Here is a 20755-nt window from a genome sequence, read left to right on the forward strand (position 1 = left end):
ATTTTATCCATTGCTTATCTTCGGCGTTTCCAAGCAAAGGCGGCAAATTTCAGATTTAAAAATCAAGGAAATGGCATGTCTGCAGTCTGCTCGTGAGCTGAGGTCTTGAAGGTAAAATTGTAATTTAGCAGTTTTAATAGTTTTGAAACACTGATGATTTAGGTGAATAAAACTCTCAAGCTTGTATCTGAAACCCAAATCAGACTATGAAAAACTATATTCAGTGTCCTACCCTTATCAATCCCCTAAGGCAGCTTATAAGGTTATTGGCCAGATTTCTAAAGAAAATAGTAAATTTGAAAAATAAAACAGTAGGGAAGTGGCTCCTCCAAAGGAAAAAATAGACTGAGATACCTAGTAGGCTATTTGGACTAATTGACACCAGTGTAGCATAAAAATTGTATTAGCCTATACCCTACCACCTTGATAATAAGCTATTTCATCAATTGATTAGGCTCTACTTTAGTGGTTTTTCCCCTCTAAAGGAAACACTATAAGAGCCCAAAAACTTCTTAAACAATTCTGAAATAGCTTACCATGCTTGGGCCTGTTAGCATATCATTCCCCAAACACTGCACATTTCAACCATTGTCCCCTAATGGCCAAGTATATAGCCCAAATTGTATATTGTCCATGAATTTTCTACAGGCCCTATTTTATCATGTAAGATTGCAAACAGTTCTTCTCAGTCCTCCCTAGAACAGCTTTGGCCATCTGAAGCCAACATTCAGTCTCAAACTCTAGAAGACTTCAAGAAAGAATTCAATCAAGACTAGGCTGATGCTGAATAGGGACTGAATTAGAATGTCAGATCATAGACTAGAAACACCACCAGCAAGATTTTCTACAAGAGGTTCAACACCACCTTATCTTGCTGGACATGTAATTTAAGGTAATATATAAGTTAAATGAAAATTAAAGCACAACCTAACAGCAAACAAGAAGCATCATCAAGAAATAGGAAAATTCATAGAGAACATTTAATTTTGGCCATATAGGCTATTTACAATTGTATAGCCTATTGCTTTTTTTTCTGAGAAGACAAACCACTAAATTCATACCTTAAATATGTCTAAATTTTAATAAATTTACCGTATATAATTTTTAATTTTTAGGAACCAAACTGCAATTTTGCCCCAATGATGACTAAGTTCTCATTAATACAATCCTAAGACAGGTAATTAGTTTAAAAGTATTAAGAAAACTATTTATTAAGTATCCCAGCTGCAGAGAAAGTAAGGCTACATAGTGGCATATGTGTTCCTTAACCTGAAAAGTAATGTAATACAAGCAAAATAAACAGTTAATTTGCAAGTTTATCTTAACGCTTGATTTAGCTAGGGTGATCCTCTTGATTTTCTGTGAAATTGCATTTACTAATGTACAAGTAGCTATTATGGAAGAAGGGTGGTGGATCATTTTTTTAATGCATTGTCTATTGTGTTCTTGGCTAGCAACATGCTGCCAAAACTTTTATGGGTTAGTCTTGGCTTCATCAGGTAGTTTAGGTTTAAAGTTCATATGCTAGGCCTGCATCAAGTTTTTAAGATTGATCCAGCTATTGCAGTACTTCTCTCTGTAATCAGGTGATAGTTGCTGTTTGTATTTCTTTCAGTATCTGCTTTTATGGTTGATTTCCCACTTAATCTCTTTTGTCATTGCTGGGAACGTTTTTGGTTGGGGATAGGTTTACTTGAAGTGTACTGATTCACTTTAATTATTAGTAATTCTTTGAAACATTGCCATTGCTGTTCTAGAGAGCCAGATAAGACATCATCCAATGCAATGCTGCCAAGATCCATTTGCACATTCTCATAATTAAAGAAGGTTTTGTTTATGTAGTGATTTATTGTTCTAAGGAACTTTGTTCTGACAGGTGTGGCAACATAATCACTCTTCCCAATTAGGGGCATGTATGAAGAGGACAAAGAGCTTCTGGTTACTGGAGAAATATCAAGTTGAGAAGGCTAGGCTACTGAATATCCCTGAAATGTATTGGCTAGTTGAAAATTTGGTGGAGAAGAACATCATGAACAATGTCAATGATTGGGTTTGTAGGACCAGAAGCAATGTAGAGAAACTGGTCTTTCCAGGTTCTGTTAGGCAGGTTGAAGTCACCTGCAATTTGTAGGTCCTGGTGGGTGTCAGTGCCACAGATAGACTTCTGTATGCTCAGCCAATTCTGACAGCAGAGTGACTTTTATTCCCAGTAGCTAAAATACCAAAGAAAATGGTTTCAGCATAGGGGCATCCAGTGGAGTAGCTAATTATGATGACCTTTTAAGAGGTTTTGACCTGCACCAGTGTTTCTCAGCAGCAATAATTGGATGAAAAGCTGGATATGGTATGTTAGCCTTGCAAACTGACATGCAAATCTAGAAGCTTGTTTCTTGAATTCTGGGTCACATCTCAGTAAGAAGTATTGCATCATAATCATTTGTATATATCAAAGATTTCAGCTCATTAATTTTATTTGGCAGTTGGCCAACATTTGCTATAAGAGCAGAGTAATCTTGATTTACTTTCGTTTTCTTTGGTTGAGTGCTTCCTTATGGTAGTGATTCATGTTCAGGACAGACTTGTCTACAATGGATAGAGAAATGCTAGAAGATGTACTATTCTTAGTTGCATTGAAACTTCCATTTATAATAGACTTGTAGGATAATGAGTTTGTGAGTTCATAGGCACTAATTGATGAGATAATGTTACAGGGTGGTTTTGTTGTATAAAGTATTTGGAGGGTGATTTTATCATAAGGGGGGTTTTCATTGAGTTGCTTGGGACTTTTCTAAATCTTAATAGCTTAATGTGGATATAGGATATGGGAGCTAAACTATTAATAGAATAAAACAGCTTTATATATAATCCCCAGTAACCTGGGAGACAGAACCATCTCACTTGATGTTTGAGGTCTCCTGAAACAAATATAGATTCCCTTGGGACCGTACCTGAAGACTAGAGGAACTGTACCTAATGCCCTAATACATAGACAGAAGATGATTAAATACAATAAGGTTTATTTACTTACAATATACAACTTTGGACAAAATAGCTTCAATGACTTATTGCATGAAAAGGTGAACATGAGCAATTGATCTTGACTATTCAAATCTCTCCTGAAAACTAACTATTCGCCCTTGCGTTGGGCTCATATATCCAATGCGCGATTTCTCTAAAAAACACTCGCGGGACAGGCTTGGTGACCTGTGGAAGTTGACCTCCGCTACTATTGGTAATATTCAATCATGTGACTAGTCCTGCATCCAAAAGTTGTTTTTATGGCAAGGATTTCCCTTTTGGTTTTGAGTTAAAAAACTTAGAGTTCAGAATAACTGGTTACTTAACTTGTTAAGTAACATTTAACTTATCTAAATGCACGTAATCCAACTGCGTTGGACTACACAGACTGTTAAATTTAGCAACTACTAAATTCTAAATGATTTTATTCAAACCTTTTTCTAATTGAAATTTACTAAAGGAGTATGACTAAGAAATTTAGTCCTGAATTTAAGAGTTTCTAGAAGAGTATGGATGAGAGGTTTGGTTCTATATTTGAGGATTTCTAAGGGGGTGTGAATGAGGGATTTGGCCCTGAATTTTATAGAGGGGAGGGGGCTGGTCTATATGTTACAATAACACTTCTAGATCATTACTCACACTCTGTACAGGGCTGGTATCTAGGGTGTCTAACAGTCCATGGGCTGGGGAGGGGGGCAGAAAAATCAAGTTTTTAGAACAATTCTTCCATGGTGGATAGCCAGGTTCATCTCTCCTAGTTATGTTCAGCAGGTAGGACTTCTTTTTTTATCAACCTTCCCAGGATTCATCTGCCCTGAACTGAATTTCCTGACATAGCTCATAGGATTTTTGCAGAATACACCTCTTTATGTTAATAAACATGTTTGTTTGAGATTAGACACTTTCTGATTGCTGGGATACTACCTCAGTGGCAAAATAACAGAAGATCTATGCCTACAATTAAATTCCTCCATCAACACTGTTTCCAAACATAATATTTGCTAATCTGACGAAAGACCCCCCTACGTGTACCAGATATAGCCCTAAATAGTATTGCTGGCTATTTGGTTTGGGACAGGGGTCAGTGGTATGACTCTATAACCTCAGCCGGAATTGACCCAGCTCTAAAATGGGTACAGTACCTGGAGATATCTGGGGTAGGTGGACAGGAAAATGTATTCAAAAAGAGAGGATGGCTGGTGGTGGTCCCCAGCCCCCTGTTGCACTTCATGGCTAAAAGACTATGAAACCGAGATCAGCACTGCCAGTAGGGACTGTAAAGTCCATTGTTGTATTCTTTACCTTTTCTTTATTATTTAAAAATGCTGGTAATATTTGAAAGAAGCAAGAACGTTTAATTAACAGAAACATGCTTTATTTTACAAAATAACAATTTAATGAGTATGTCAAAGTGTTTTTATTATTATTTATTTTTCACATAGCTTAGGGCTATATCTGGAACTATTCAGTCAGAGGGTCTGGAACAGACAGGGGGGGGGGTGCTTTTTATCAGAGCAACAAATATTGTATTTAGAAAAAGTGTCAATTAGGAATGAAATGATGCATATGGGTCTTGATGGGATCATGTCCAAATATTTGAAGCCTGGCTCTACCAAGCTTTCTTACATCTTTCTTTATTATTTCAAGCTGTTTTGTCTCAAAATTATGTACCAAAGTCATTTTGTGATGGCCTAACTTCTTGTATACCAAAATGAGGTAAAGACCCTTCTGTTTGCTCTTCTTAAAGGTCTATTACAGTTTGTTTGATTCTTGGGAAGCTTTTAGAAAAATAATCTTATTGAACTGATTTATGATAGAGCAAATATGGAGGATAATCAGTTCAGGTTTCACAGAGGTCCTGGTGTTCAGCATGCTCACAGAACACTTCTTTCAATTTTTCGTCTGTATGAGTACTCCAAGAGTTTGCTTGCCACTCGATATATCTGGAGCATTTGACTCCATGTCGCACCCCCAATCCATTTTATCTCTCTTGAAATTTGGAGTCAATTCATTCATTTGCAAATCTCTTTGATATATATATATATATATATATATATATATATATATATATATATATATATATATATATATATATATATATATATATATATATATATATATATATATACCATACGTTTTCAGGGGGATTTTATTTTGTTTGGGGGTGGGGCTGAGGGGAGGGGGCTATGTTGGAGGATCTTTCCTTGGAGGACACAGGGGAAGAAAAACTCAATGAAAAGGGCGTAGGATTTTCTAGCATTACTATAAGAAAACAATGAGAAATAAACATGAAAACGTTTTTTCAAATGAAAGGAAGGAGTAGCATTGAAACTTAAAACGAACAGAGATTATTACGCATTTGAGGGGTTCTAAAAATACTTTAGCATAAAGAGCGAGGTATTTAGGAGGAGAAGAACCCCTCATATGCGTAATAACCTCTGTTCATTTTAAGCTTTAGTACTACTCCTTACTTTCAATTGAAAAAACTTTTTCATGTATATTTTTTCATTGTTTTTTTTTATAGTAATGCTAGAAAATCCTGCGCACTTTTCATTGAATTTCTTTTCCCCAATGACTTATTCCTCCAAGGAAAGGTCCCCCCACATAGCTCCCTCTCCTCACCCCCCCCCCCCCAAAAAAAAATCCCCCTGAAAACTTCTGTACACTTCCCAATAACCATTACTGTATGTAAACACTGGTCAAAGTTTGTAACTTACAGCCCCTCCCCCGGGGACTGTGGGGGAGTAAGTCATCCCCAAAGACATAGTTATTACGGTTTTCGACTATGCGGAACAAAATGGCTATCTCAAAATTTTCATCTGTTGACTTTGGGAAAAAAACGAGTGTTGGAGAAGGCCTAGGTGCCCTCCAATTTTTTTGGTCGCTTAAAAAGGGCACTACAACTTTTCATTTCCGTTCGAATGAGCCCTCTTGCGAAATTCGAGGAGCGCTTGGTCAATACGATGACCCTGGGAAAAAACAAAAAACAAATAAACACACACCTATGATCTTTCTTCTGGCAAAAAACACGAAATTCCGCATTTTTGTAAATAGGAGCTTGAAATTTTTGCTGTAGGGTTTTCTGATACGCTGAATGCGATGGTGGGATTTTCGTTAAGATTCTATGACTTTTAGCGGGTGTTTCCCTCTATTTTCCAAAATAAGGCAAATATTCTCAGGCTCGTAACTTTTGATGACAAAGACAAATTTGATGAAACTTATATATTTAAAATTAGCCTGAAAATCTGATTCTTTTGATGTTTCTTTTAGCATCGAAATTCCGTTTTTTAGAGTTTCGTTTACTATTGAGCCGGGTCACTCCTTACTACAGTTCGTTACCATGAACTGTTTCATCCTTGTCACCATCCACTAAAAGTTTTAACCAACTTCCCTCAGCTGTTCCTTTAAATTTTGAACTTAGTACCCTTAATGATTCCTGTGATATTGAGGTAAACAATTTCGACAATCTTGATGTGCATAGTGCAACTCAATTCAGTTTATTAAACCCCTCAACGTTTCCTGAAACTTTCAACTTAATATCATTAGCTACTCCTTGAATATTGCAGATATGGCATACTGACAACTTGGATGTGCATAGTCTCTTTTTATTTAGTTCATTATCCCCTCAACCTTCCCTGAAAGTTTCAACTCAATTAACATAGGTCTTCCTGATATATTGCATATATCTCGTTTTGACAACCGGATTCCACATAGTGTCTTTTAATTTAGTTAAACTTACCCTTCAACATTCCTTGAAACCTTCAGATGAATACCTTTGGCTGTTCTTGAAACGCTGCCGCTATGCCCTTTTCTCTTTTGATTTCGCTTTGAACACTTCCTGAAATTTTGAACTGAATAACCTTGACTGTTGGTGAACTACTGCAAATAAAACTTTTCGGGTACCTAGTTTCATGTAGTGTCTTTTAATTTAGTTCAGCATCCCCATCAACATTCCTGAAAGTTTTAACTTAATACATTTAGCTGTTCCTGAGATACTGCAGATATGCCCTTTTGAGAATCTAGTCTTTTGATTTTTTTCAAAACGCCCCTCAGTATTCCCTATAAGTTTCAACTTAATACCCTAAGCTTATCCTTAGATTTTTCAGATGTCCTTATGAAAACATGGATGCACTTAGTCTCTTTCAACTTAGTTCAACATTTCCATGTGCATGCCATGAAAGTTTCAACTTATTAACCTCAGTTATTCCTGCAATTTTGCACATTTGCTGTTTTGCTAACCTGGGTGCATATAGTCTTTTTTTTTCTTTTTTATAAATTTCAACACTCTTTGATTTATTTCAAAATTTCCTGTTTTACAGATATGACCAGGTTTTACAGACATGCCCATTTGACAACATGGATTGACATAATGTCTTTTGATTTAGTATATTAATCCCTGGAAGTTTCAACTTAATACCTTAAGGTGTATCTGACATATTGCACAAGTCCCTCACACCTCTTTCTCGCATTTTAAGACTTACGTTTTGGCAATTGCCAATATACATTGTTAACAGGGCAAACTTATAGGGTCTTTAAGGGTCATGTTACACCCAGAGGCATATTTATTGGAGCTTTCAGTTATTTTAAACAAAGTGGGTGTTTCAAAATTTCGATGAAGTGGATTTGGAGGTGACAGGGGGGCTAGGTAGCAAAAGGGGCACAAGGAGAGGGATTGGTTGCCCTTGAACAACTTTTGACTCTTAAAAAGGATACTAAAACTCTCAATTTCCGATTGAATGAAACCCTTCTGAAGTTTTTACAACCATTTCCTCCACATGAAGAGGTTCTGGGGAAAAAATATAACTTAAGGCTTGTAGCTCTTTACAGTGGAGGCAAGGCTGGAGCATTGCCTCTGTCAATGTAATTATTTTAATCTGTTCTTTTTATGGTCTATAGAAATCAAATGGCAATTTTTTCAAAATAGGGAAGTCTTGTGTATTAACTGGAATACATACAGGTCTACTAGATAATTCTAGTTGCAAACCTATTTCACAATCTTTGAAAAATAGTTCTGTTAGGAAAATGAAACTTTATGAATGAACTCAAAGTCTAGATTGTGCCCTGATAAGATATATTCAGGATGCCATCCCTACTCCTTCCCTATTTTTAAGTCTTGAGAAATTACGTAGAGGATAGATCGACTTTAGAAATAAAATATTGGTCCTAAATATCAGTTTGAGTTTACTTTTCTTTTACTGTAGGTTTTGAAATACAGTGATTCGAATGGATTTTAAGCTATGTTTCTTTCTTCAAATTCAACTCATTTTTTCTAGTTCCCTGGATGCTCAAAATTTGAGATTTAGCAAAACTATAAGGCTTGAAAGACTCTCCTTGCGTCTCTTGTATGCTATAGATCCTATTATATTTCTGAACGCAAAATTGGTCCACCTGTGCCCTTTAGAGGGGAACAGGTGGAAGTAGATACTTCAAAAGATCTGCCCAGGGTATGATTTAGGCTTTGGAAATAGTCACGAAAGTTTAATTCTCGTAACTCAACTAGTCATATTTTTTTTCAAATTAAAGACAGTTTTCCTAGTTCTTTTGAGCCCAATAAATGGAAATTTTGCAAAGCTATAAGGCTTAAAACACTTCACTGGGATCTCCTGTACGCTATAGATCGTATTATATTTCTGAACGTAAAGTTTGTCAAAGTTCATTAGAGATCAGTTTCCTTTAGAGGGAAAAGGGGTAGAGGTAGATGCTTCAAAACATATTCCCAGGGCAATATTTAGGCTTTGGAAACATTCACGAAAACTTAATTCACTTAACTCAGCTAGATTCCAAGATAAAAAGCCTGTCACCTAGAAGTTTGCCATAATGCCAAATAAAACCAATTAAAAAAAGAAGCAAAATCGCCTAACTTTTGTATATACCATGCTGCTATTATTGGCCTCATTAGGAGTGGGAGAGGATGGGGGATAGGAAACAATTTAATGACAGTGATAATTATATCTAGAGAAAGCATCGGATGGTATTATTTTCCTATCTGATTTCTACCCCATAATAGAAGAACTTCTTCACTATTGGATTGAAGAATAAAGAGCTAAGATTGGGTTGCAGATATGACTACAACAAAGTACAAAGGGCATCAGTACAAAGGAATCCTTACAACAATTAATGGATATTTCAATGGTAAAGAAACATACACAAGAGTCTAAAGTTCTGGTATATGTTCTTATGACAAGAGCTAAGAACCCCCCCCTCTTTTAAAAAGTTGCTGCTGAAAAAAATAATATCCAAATGTGATTTTTTGCAGATTGGTCTTCCCAGAATATTTTTGAGAAGCGTAAAATATACACATAACTAGATTGTTTTTGAGATCACTCCTAAGTCATAAAGAGACAATTTTATGTTCTGCATAAGTCTGACATTATTTAATCCTTTAGAAGTTTACTTTTGGGGCTGCGACAGTTTGGTCTTGTGTCTTGTTCATAGGCTAGAAAAATGGTGCATTGTAGGCTAGAAGCATAATTCACTCGGGTCTCCTGTACGTTGTAGATCCTATTATATTTCTAAACGCAAAGTTTGTCAAAGTCCATTAGAGATCAGTGTTCTTTAGAGGGGAAAAAGGGTGATACTTCAAAGCATATTCCCTGGGCATTATTTAGGCTTTGGAAATATTCACGCAAACTTAATTCACTTAATTCGGCTAGATTCCTAGATATAAGAACCTGTCACCTAGAAGTTTGCCATAATGCCAAATTAAGCCAATAAAAAAAAAAAAAATAAATACACTAAAATCACCTAACTTTTGTATATACCATGCTGCTATTATTGGCTTCATTAGGAGTGGAGAGGAAGGGGGATACGACTGCCTATCCACCTATCCCTATCCATTTATCCTTTTAAAAGATGGATTAATGGGTCCAAAATTATTGAAAATTTTTCGCATAAATCAGAAAATCATCCATACCTGAAAAAGTTGAAAGTTTTCATATCCTGCTACGCAGGAACTAAAACCACCTATTGCCAAAAATTGCAAACACCAGGGTGTTGCTCTGTAGCATTATTACTAACTTAACTAGAATTTAATTTGAACTCAGGCATGTCATTAATTAGTTTTTTGAAGTATTCATTTTACTTTAAACAATAGTTAGTATAGTTTTATATTTTTTCTAGACTAGCTTTGTTAAAGAGCTTGAAGAAAGGATAAGGTCTTGTAGCCCTGGTGATGGAGAGTGAAAATATAGACTTTTCAGTTGAAGGGCACAATGAACTATCAAAGGATGAAGATGATTTCGAAGATCAACAGATTGAAGAACACAGAAAGGCAGAGGTATTTCTTTTTCATAGTTTATATTCCGTTGTTGAACTGTCAGCTTTTATCTCTGTTGTCTTAGCGAAAAAGGGTTTGATTCAACTAAAGAGTTAGCTTTAATTTTGACAAAAAGTAGAACAAGCAAACTCTAATCCAACACCACCCCTTGAAAAGCTGCAATGAGGTTTTATACCATTTTGACGCATATTCCAGGTTTAGCTCTTGAATAGGGAGCTCCTAACTAGGATTGCACGTGCCTCTGACAGTGTTAGAAAGGATTACTGGGGTATGGAAGAGGGTGTTATTGTTCAAAGAATTCGGATTTGATTACCTGATATGGTGGACATCTAAGTACAAAAATAAGAAAATCTTATTAGATATTTTAGAGGCTATGCATTATGAAATATTGGGCTGCTAAATACATAAATAGTCTTTGTTATCATAACAGCACACAGCTGAAATAAATATAACACAGGGAAGAGAATATAACACGCAATAAAATGAAATAAATTTAAAAATAAACTATCAAAGCTTTACCCAAATAAATCTCTCGAACACTTCGGAAGGGCATGGGGTTTTTGAAATCACTCACACATATATAGGGAAGAGGTTTTTTTCTACTCTAGGAGTAGAAGTTAAATAAGTTATCTTCAAACTCTCCAGGAATATACGGTCTGTTAGACATTGCTTGAAACAGGCAGTGAATATAGAGCAACTCCATAGGAATTTCTAAGGGGTAATTGCTCTTCCTAGCGTTTGAGGTTCTCGCATACTCCTTGGGAGCAAATGATTGGACTATGTTTGATGGGTCCAATTTCAGTACCGTTGCTCACCCAGAGGTGTATGTATACGACACGTATTTGAAGAATGTGTTTTGATCTAATCAATAATTAGAGGCTCACATCAATTCCATGTATCGTCAGCTGTTTCCGAGTTTGTTTCATAATCTCCTAGACCTTTTGATGGAATCTAGAGGGGCTGGACTTCCGGAGCTTGTTAACTGCTTGAGCACCGAATTCGTTTTTAGATGCTTTTTATTTTAAGAAATATGATATTACGGATTTTTTAACTTCATCTTGATATCCTGATTTGTAGAGTTGATTTCTTGATTCAATGAAATCTTCAATCTCTTTTTTGATCTATGCTTTGTTCTGTGACTTGACCAGGATTGTTGCTTCAGGAAAAAATACTTTATATTTTTGGAAAAGTTGAATGATCTGTAAGGATATGGTCTAAGGTGACGCCAATCTAAAAAAAGGGTTCAGGCTCCTTTTATTTTTTTTTTACAATAATTACAACATAAGTGTGACCTACTCCCGGCAGAGAGCATAGCTCGAATGGCACGGGAGTTATAAATGAAACAACAACTTTCTTCAAAATAAGAAAAAAAAAATAATAATGATAGTACTAATGCTACTCACCAGTTGAAACTCACAATCAAACAACAACCATAAAGAAGAAAAAAAAACAGCTTTAGAACTGACCAGAGGGGTGAACCCATCGAAAAAAAAAGAAAGAAAAAAAAACTGGGAACTACTGCTCTAAAGGAGTAGCCTATGTAGATTCCAGCACGTGTGAAACTTTTTGAAAACGTAGATTTTTTTTGTTAGCTTAATAGTATTTGTTAAAGAAGAGTAATCAATCTACTTGTGTTATGTATGTTTATTTAGAGCCATGAAACAATTTGTCTGGTTGCTGAAACATGCATTTTTAAAACCACCCTGACCCTAATTTAGTCTAGTCTGTAAGAAAATATTGATATGAGAACCATTAGGTAACAAACGAGAATTCAATAAATAAGGTTAAGTTCTGCATAATAACTTGGGCTTAATATCAGTTTTCCAGCCGTTTTCCAGGAAAAATTTAGGAAATCCGGGCAATTTTTTTTGGGGAAAATTCTAACTGAAAGCTTTTTTCTAAAGGAACAATCATATATATATATATATATATATATATATATATATATATATATATATATATATATATATATATATATATATATATATATATATATATATATATATATATATATATATATATATATATATATATATATATATATATATATATATATATATATATATATATATATATATATATATATATATATATATATATATATATATATATATATATATATATATATATATATATATATATATATATAGATATTTGTCTATATTTGTTTCTTGGTTGATTAAGAAATCTTTCTTTGCTTTGTTTGAACCTTTGTTTCACCATTATCATTTTTATTATTCAATATAATTGAGCTCTGATCATCCATTTTAGACCAAATGAAGAGCAAATTGTCCCCGAATGGGATGGGAGAGGTTATAAGCGAGGATTGTAAGAGAAAGCTTGAACTTGATATGAGAGAGTAAAGAGGGAACCATTGAACAGATTGGGGTGGAGGAGAGACCAAACAGAAAAAAAGATATCCCCTCCCCAATAAGGACAGATTGCTGTTATTATTGTTATTCTTATTTTTGTAAATTTATGTGCAAGTTGTACTTTGGCCCTCCATCTGGGGCCAAATGAAAAACAAGTCATCCCCAGCATTTCTGCATAATAACTTGGGCTTAATATCAGTTTTCCAGCCGTTTTTCAGGAAAAATTTAGGAAATCCGGGCAATTTTTTTTGGGGAAAATCCTAACTGAAAGCTTTTTTCTAAAGGAACAATCATCTGTATATATATATATATATATATATATATATATATATATATATATATATATATATATATATATATATATATATATATATATATTTATATATATATATCTATATATATATCTATATATATATATCTATATATATATATCTATATTTGTTTCTTGGTTGATTAAGAAATCTTTCTTTGCTTTGTTTGAACCTTTGTTTCACCATTATCATTTTTATTATTCAGTATAATTGAGCTCTGATCATCCATTTTAGACCAAATGAAGAGCAAATTGTCCCGAATGGGATGGGAGAGGTTATAAGCGAGGATTGTAAGAGAAAGCTTGAACTGGATATGAGAGTAAAGAGGGAACCATTGAACAGATTGGGGTAGAGGAGAGACCAAACAGAAAAAAAGATATCCCCAATAAGGACAGATTGCTGTTATTATTGTTATTCTTATTTTTGTAAATTTATGTGCAAGTTGTACTTTGGCCCTCCATCTGGGGCCAAATGAAAAACAAGTCATCCCCAGCTGGGATAGGGAAGCTCAGAGCTAAGAATTTAAAAGGAAGTTGTAACTTCATAGGAGGAAGTAAAAAGTGAACTTATAAACAGATTGGGGTGAAGAAGCAGTGTGCACAGCTGTGTTGGCCTCAGGTAACATTGTGCCACAATGACTTGTTAGTAATAGCTTCTCCCCTGTTCTCACTTTCAGAATTTTTCTTATTCTACATAATCCATAATCTTCGAAATTGTACCTCATTTTGGCTATATTGTTGTTTTTGGACTTAATGTCACTTCCTATTTGTCATCAAACGTTTTTTTGTTCATGTACTACATTTTTGAAAATTTCAGAATGATATTTTAGTCCGAAAGTCCAGGATCGGTGTTGACACTACTTCTTCTTGTCCCACATGTTCCATTCTGTCTTTTTAGGGTCTTTTTGCCATTTATTTTTTTCTATTAAATTGTTTTTTCTATTATCTTCTTTTATCCTAAAAAGTTTATTATATTTTCTAGTGTATAATATCGGCGAAACCTTCCCTGAAATTTTCAAAACTTAACTAAAACCAAAGCCTGGTATCGAAAATTCAAAATGTATGCTCATTTTAAAACTGGACTGTGAACCTCGTATATTTTGGTGTTGTTTTTGCAATTCCTAGTTAACTTTGAACGTTGTTTTTTTGACGAACGGATTCTTAGTTAACTGAAAAGTTGACTATGAAATTACTATTAAGAATTCGTCGTTGTTAGATACCTACAATGATATGGCAAAAAATTTGAACCCGGCCCTCATGCTTGCCTCTTGCAAAATATGATGATTCATTTACGATTTCCCAGATTAAATGATGTAGCTGTTTATCGAAAGTGCTCATTTAGTGGCTGTATTTTTAATGCTGGCGTTTACTTATCTTCTTGTAAAAGAAAACAAGAGATGTAAAACTTTCACAAAAAGGTTGATTTCTTGTTAGCCAAGATGATTTCGGCCTACTGCATTATTTTGGCTGTTTCAGGCATCCCATTTCTAAACCTGATGATCTGTTCCAAATGTCTTGTACGGCTCACGTTATAGTAGCTTCGAATTTTTTGCCAAGCTTTCTGTTCTATTTACAAAAGACTGGTAAACTTTCATAATTCACTTCCGGCAAATGAAGCCCTAAAAGCGAAAAAACAGACTTGTTATTCAACTAAGTTCTGTTACATCGAAAGTGACTCTGGCTAGTTCTTTTAATTTTTCGTTTTCAGCTTACACTGCAGGAGAACTACAATGAAAATTCTAATCATAGTAATCTGTTGTCTTCTTGAAGCAACTTGAAATTCCAAGAATATGGGCTTTAAACAAAGATATTTTTTGTAACGACGAGAAATTTTTTTCTTAAATAAACGGTTTACAAAAATAAAGCCTCAAATAGGTGTAAGGGTGAGTTTCAGTAAAACCTTGTAGTAAACGACAAAAATAAATAAATTGGATGCAAAAAAGGGGACCTAGAAATGACAACTAGAAAAGACCAAAAATACCACAAGAAGTTTAACTTTTTTCTGTTCCTTTTTATATCCATTAAATACTTAAATTAGGCGGATCAGCATAGTAATAATGGAAGCTGTTAAGGAGAAATACAGAGAGACTCTGTCCTCTCTTTATTTCTTTCTCTTTTTCGCTGTCCTCTCTGCATCTCTATAGCATCTTTTATTTCGCTTTATTATTTTTTTTCTGGTATTCAGAAACCACGGTTTTATTTTATCTAGAAAGAGATTCCTTATTGAAAATGTGAAGAAAAGACCACGAAAACTAATGCTCAAAAAGTCAAAATTCCTTGCGACTCCAAATTAACTTCGAGACTCGCTGGTCCAGTTTCTAAAACTGGTTGTTCTTGATCTAGTGTTTGGAACTTGTGGCCTACATTGACGGGAAAGGTGCATTCTATTTTTTAAGTTACCTTAAGACTGGTGGACTGTTTGCCACCTGATACTGTTGCACCTTTTACAGTTGAACCCTCTTGAAAAAAATAAAGTTATTTAATGATCTCATCCCTTTTTGGGTTTGTGGCTGCGAGTTTAACTATGTTTCGGGTTTGCCATAAAGAATCTATGTTATAGTATGATTAAAGATATATAGCAAAGGAGGATATACCTTTTTTTCAGCTTGCTAACGAAATGATGAATGCGTTTGACGACCTTGAAGACAGTGAAGAAGAAAGCTTGTCGACTGGCTGTTTCTCAAGGGAAGAAAGCTACAGGTCCAATAATCACGTTAGCTTGCATACTACCCAAGGTAAGATTATTGGCCAGTTAAACTTTCTCTTGATAGCCAAGAGCTGTGCTCTTTATCTATTGACCCCACTCCCTAATAAATTTTTGTCAGATCTTATGGCTCGGCTAATTTGTTCAAATGAAAAAAATTTAGTTGGATTCAAAACTTTTCTATAATACGACTGACATCTTATTGATAAATACTGCACGACAAATATGCTGTCTTGAAGTATGAAAAAGAAAACATGCAATGACGACAAAAATATGTCTTACATAGTTTGTTCCCCTCTTATAAAAACAAATTGGATATCCCTCCAGAATGGGATTATGAATCTACCATTGTAACAAAATCTACCAAGTAACAAAAATACTATCGATAGTAATTTCTTTGTCTTCTATGTCGTTTGCTAAGTTTAAAATATAATAAATAACATTATGTGCAATTTTAAACAGCTCTCATATGAAACTTGTTTTATCGGCTTTTCTCAATATGGTGTTGGAGGAAAGATCTTTCTATTAGGTAAGCCATCGCTAAAAGGAGCTCAAAGGAACATATATATATATATATATATATATATATATATATATATATATATATATATATATATATATATATATATATATATATATATATATATATATATATATACTCCTCGAAACTCAAGATATGCGTGATTGTCTGGTAATATCTTTCATTCTTGTATAATTTTCTTGTTTTTATCTGCTTACTCTAATGTTTCCCCCGGAAAAAATTGCATATGTGCATCTCCAGAGCAAGTGAGAAAACATCCTGTTTTCTCGTTATGCCGTAAATGCCGCAATGCCTAAGGTATGTACAGAGATGGGGATAAGGGCCTTCCCACCTTATATTGGTCCAAAAGAGCCTCTTCTCCCCTTTACATTGTTTCCGTAAAGTATCTTTCCGGTTTTTTCAGATGGATCAAGACTGAAGGACTTCGGAGAAGAACCCAAACAGATTTCCGTCATCCAGGGAGAGGATCATCCCCCTTGTCCGCAGCAGATTTCTGGTACATGGGAAGCTGGTGAATCCAGAGCTGATGAAAATGACCATTGGAATCCTAATAGTGAAGAAAAAGATTTCGATTCTCTGGATGAGAAATATTTACGCTCAAGTAATTATATATCCTTTTTACATATCACAATTTCTGCGTGATAAGTAGACTTACAACCAAAGTGAGCTGTAGGCTTTACCTTTTCTTGATCAGATTTTTATGCTGAATCAGTCGACAAAATCGGTTTGTCTGTACTCTGTCTAAATTTCATTCCGAATCCTTGAGTATCCTGTAGTGTATTTATTTTATAGTAAATATTTGTATGTAGTATACAGTATACTTATATATGGTGTCCAAATGCATTTTTAAATAGTACGGTATATGGTGCATATTTGATGTAGCATACATCTTGTTATGCTTTTGTAAACCTTACATTTTAGTATTTGCATCTTCATCGCTCTGATTTTTTTATATCCAGGGTGTCCTACCTACATTGACATTCCTAAATATCTAATAAACTTACCAGTGAACGTTGTTTTTTTTCATGCGTATGTAATTTGAACTTAAGTAAAAATTCACCAACACAAACTATAGAGAGCATTCAAGCCCTCTTCAAAGAAGGGGCTAGGGGATCATTGCCAATTTCCCCCCCCCCCTGGACCCATCTTAGGTCTATTTTTACCCGAAAACCGAGATTTTTCTTTGGTTGTTTCAAAGGTATGAAGTTTTTAGGGCAGTACCACATTGCCATCAGTGTTGCCAGTGTTGTTTAGTGAATAAACACACTGCTAATAAGAAAACTTTAGATGAGAAAGAATGTGCTTAGACGACTTATGAAATTGAAACCATTGTTTTATTAAAAAAAATTTTCTAAGGTTGAGCTTAAAAACCCTCTCTGAAAAAGATTTTCGAGGGGAAACTAAAGAGCGTCGTTAGAGCCTAAAACGATCAGAAATAAAGTCATGTAATAGTTCAATCCTGAAACCAACAGAAATAACTGTGAATGAATAAATGGAATTCGAAACGAACATGAATTAAAATGAATAATCACATAAACCATAAATATGACAGATACTGGTATAGATGAATAGATGAATCTCAAAACGAGCGAAAATCAAAATGAGTCAGGAGTAGGGCTACCCTCCTAAGTATTCCAAAGGCTAGAATATTAATTACATTTTACTGAAAGCGATTAGGGTTTCGAGTAGTGTTTTTTATGTGTAATGATATCAATAGCAAAATAATATCGCAAAGACTAATCAAGGTTTACAAATAAGAGCTACCGGAAATAAGAGTGGTGTTATCCCTCGCTCACACCCTCTAAAAAGCTTGAGTGTAATCTGTTCTTTACTGAAAAATAATTAAAAAAATTTTTTCTACAAAATAAGTTTTTCAAAGAAAATTAAAGAGCTACGTTAAACCCAAAATGAGCAGAAATAGAGTTAAATAATTTTTCTTACTGTAAAGCTACCAATAAATAAATGAAACCCAAAACGAATATAAATTACAATAAACTACCGAGCCAAACTCAAAACAAGTGGAAATTAACATGAGTAAGGCTGACCCCTCCCCCCGTGCCTTCTGATGACCAGAACATAATTTGAACTTTACAGAATAAAAACAACAACATATGAATACGGATTTATAATAATGATATTTATTCCTTAAAGTCTAACTTTTGATATATTAAGGTTAAGAAAGGTGAAAACATTTGAAATGTACTTTGTATAGTGCAAATTATATTCTGGCCTTCTGAACACATGGAGTCATATTAATTTCTGGTCGTTTTGAGTTTGACTCGGTTATTTATTGTAATTTCTATTTGCATTGGGTTTCATGTATTTAATGATGGTAATTTGTGATAATTTTGCGCTTGGAAATTTATTCGATTTTATTTCTGCTTATTTTAGTAGTATCGTGCATATATTGCCTTTTGGTCAATTGATCTTCCCCTTTAAGCATTCTCTCAAAGTTCCAACTTAATACCCATTTCCATTCTTACGCCCTTTTGACGATCTGCAACCGTATAGTGTGTTTTTATTCAGTTCGCATCAATTTCTCATCAATATTTCTCATTTCTCATCAACTTCTCATCAATATTCTCTCAACTTTTCACCTTCATACGCTTAGCCTTAAACGTACTAGTTTCATAGTAGTAGTGGTAGTAGCAGGAGAAGTACTAGTAGTAGTAGGGTTGTGCTAGTAGTAGTACCTACAGCAGTAGCAGCGGCATTAATAGCAGTAGTAGCATTTACATGTTGCATTTTGTTCAGTCGAAAATTCCCCTCATGATTACACGGAAGTTTCATCTTGATACGATAAGTCAGCTGATATACTTTTTTGACACCCTTTTTATTTTAATCCTCCAAACCTTACAAGTAGTTGTAATAGAAGTATCGGTTGAAGTAGCTTAGTAGTAGTAGCAGTAAAGTAGCAGTGGTAGTAGTATTTGTAGTAGAATGCAAATATTGCCTTTTGACCGATTGACCTTCTCCTGTAAGCATTCTCTGAAAGTTCTAGCTTAATGCCCCAGTTCATTCTTGGTATACGCGCTTTTGATAATCTGCATGCACACGGTGTGTTTTGATTGAGTCCTCAGAATTTCCCCTTCATAGCGTTAATAGTACTATTATCATAGTATTTGTGGTAATATAAGGAGTAGTAGTAGCAGCAATAGTGTTGTACTGGTAGTAATAATAACAGTAGTAGCAGCAATGTTAATAGCAGCAATAGATTGTACATGTTGCATGTTGGCCAGTTGAACATCCTTCTCTGATGCCCTGGAAGTTTCATCTTGATACGGTAAGCCGAAAAATATTGCTGATACGTCGTTTTGACAATCTGTATGCACATTGCATTTTTTAATGTAGTTCAACTTTCTTCTTAACAATTCTTCAGATTTTCAATTCAATATCGTCACCTCTGGTAGTACTCGCTACAGAAACAGTAGTGGTAGCAGTAATAGTAGTGGTATTTGCAGTAGTCGTATTAGTAGTAGTTGTTGTTTTAGTTTTAATAGTAGTAGCAGTAGTAGTAGTAGTAGTAGCGTGCAAATATCGCTTTTTTCGGTCAGTTGATCATCTCCCTTATCATTTCCGGAAAGTTGGAGATTAATATACTTAGTTATTCTTGAGTTACGCTCTTTTGACAACCCGTATGCACATAACGTGTTTTAATTTAGTTGAACACTCCCTTCAAAATTCTGTGAAAGGCTCGCATGAATCCCTTCATCTTTTGGGAAAGTAAAGGTCGAGTAACATACCTTTCTTAATAATATGTACTCTATGTAAACAATAGACGAATTGCTTAACTTAGTCCTTGCCCTGAGGGCTGTGCGTGAGTGTTTGTGTGTGTGCGTGTGTGTGTGTAGGTGGGGGGGGGGGTTGACATTCCTGTAGACATAATTACTGGACCTTCCAACTTTAATGAACAAAATTGCTACCTAAAAATCTCCATAGGGTCACTTGGGGGAAATGAAGGGGGGGGGGGGGTGTTGCCCTCCAATCACTTTTGACTCTCAAAAAGTGTACCAGATCTTTCAATTTTTAATCGAATGTGCCTCTTTCTTCGACAACTCCTTCTGTACAAAGGGCCTTGGTCAAGAAAAGAATAATACATTTCACCCACTTCGCTCCTTACTTGAGCTGCCCCTCATGTATCTTGAGCAGTTTTGTTTTTATTTGTTCAAACATGAACAAAAGCAAAACAAATCATAATAATAATCAAGATTACAGAAAAGGAAAATAACATTGCTTAGATAAATTATATTTATGACTTTCAATTTAATTTTAATAATTTAAAAAGACATTTCTTTTGTCGAAAGAATTTTCTTTTTGTTTTTATTTAGTTATTCAAAAAACTGATGTCTAAGTAAAACTTTAAATGGATATTGGTAGTATCTGGGGTAATCTGTTTAGTCTGAAGGAGCAATATTTTTAACTGATAAATCAAGAAATGATTTAAGTGTTAATTCTGTATTTGAAGAAAATGCGTTCAAAGCAAGTTTAGATAAAAATTTACTACATATCAGAATAATTAAGCTAGATTGATGGT

At 34.5% G+C, this 20755-nt stretch overlaps 1 protein-coding gene across 3 annotated transcripts in view; it reads left to right on the forward strand.

Moving 5' to 3' along the window:
• Nucleotides 1-20755, forward strand: part of LOC136040978 (uncharacterized) — a 130825-nt gene continuing 110070 nt past the window's right edge. For all 3 annotated transcript variants that reach the window (XM_065725452.1, XM_065725454.1, XM_065725453.1), the window contains exons 1-4: nt 1-111; nt 10138-10294; nt 15582-15711; nt 16625-16822. In XM_065725452.1, the coding sequence (XP_065581524.1) occupies nt 10190-10294; nt 15582-15711; nt 16625-16822 (433 nt within the window). In that variant the 5' untranslated portion in view covers nt 1-111; nt 10138-10189. The remainder of the gene's footprint in view (nt 112-10137; nt 10295-15581; nt 15712-16624; nt 16823-20755) is intronic.

This window comes from Artemia franciscana, chromosome 21 (genome assembly GCF_032884065.1).
Source record: "Artemia franciscana chromosome 21, ASM3288406v1, whole genome shotgun sequence".
In the NCBI taxonomy this organism is placed as follows: domain Eukaryota; kingdom Metazoa; phylum Arthropoda; class Branchiopoda; order Anostraca; family Artemiidae; genus Artemia; species Artemia franciscana.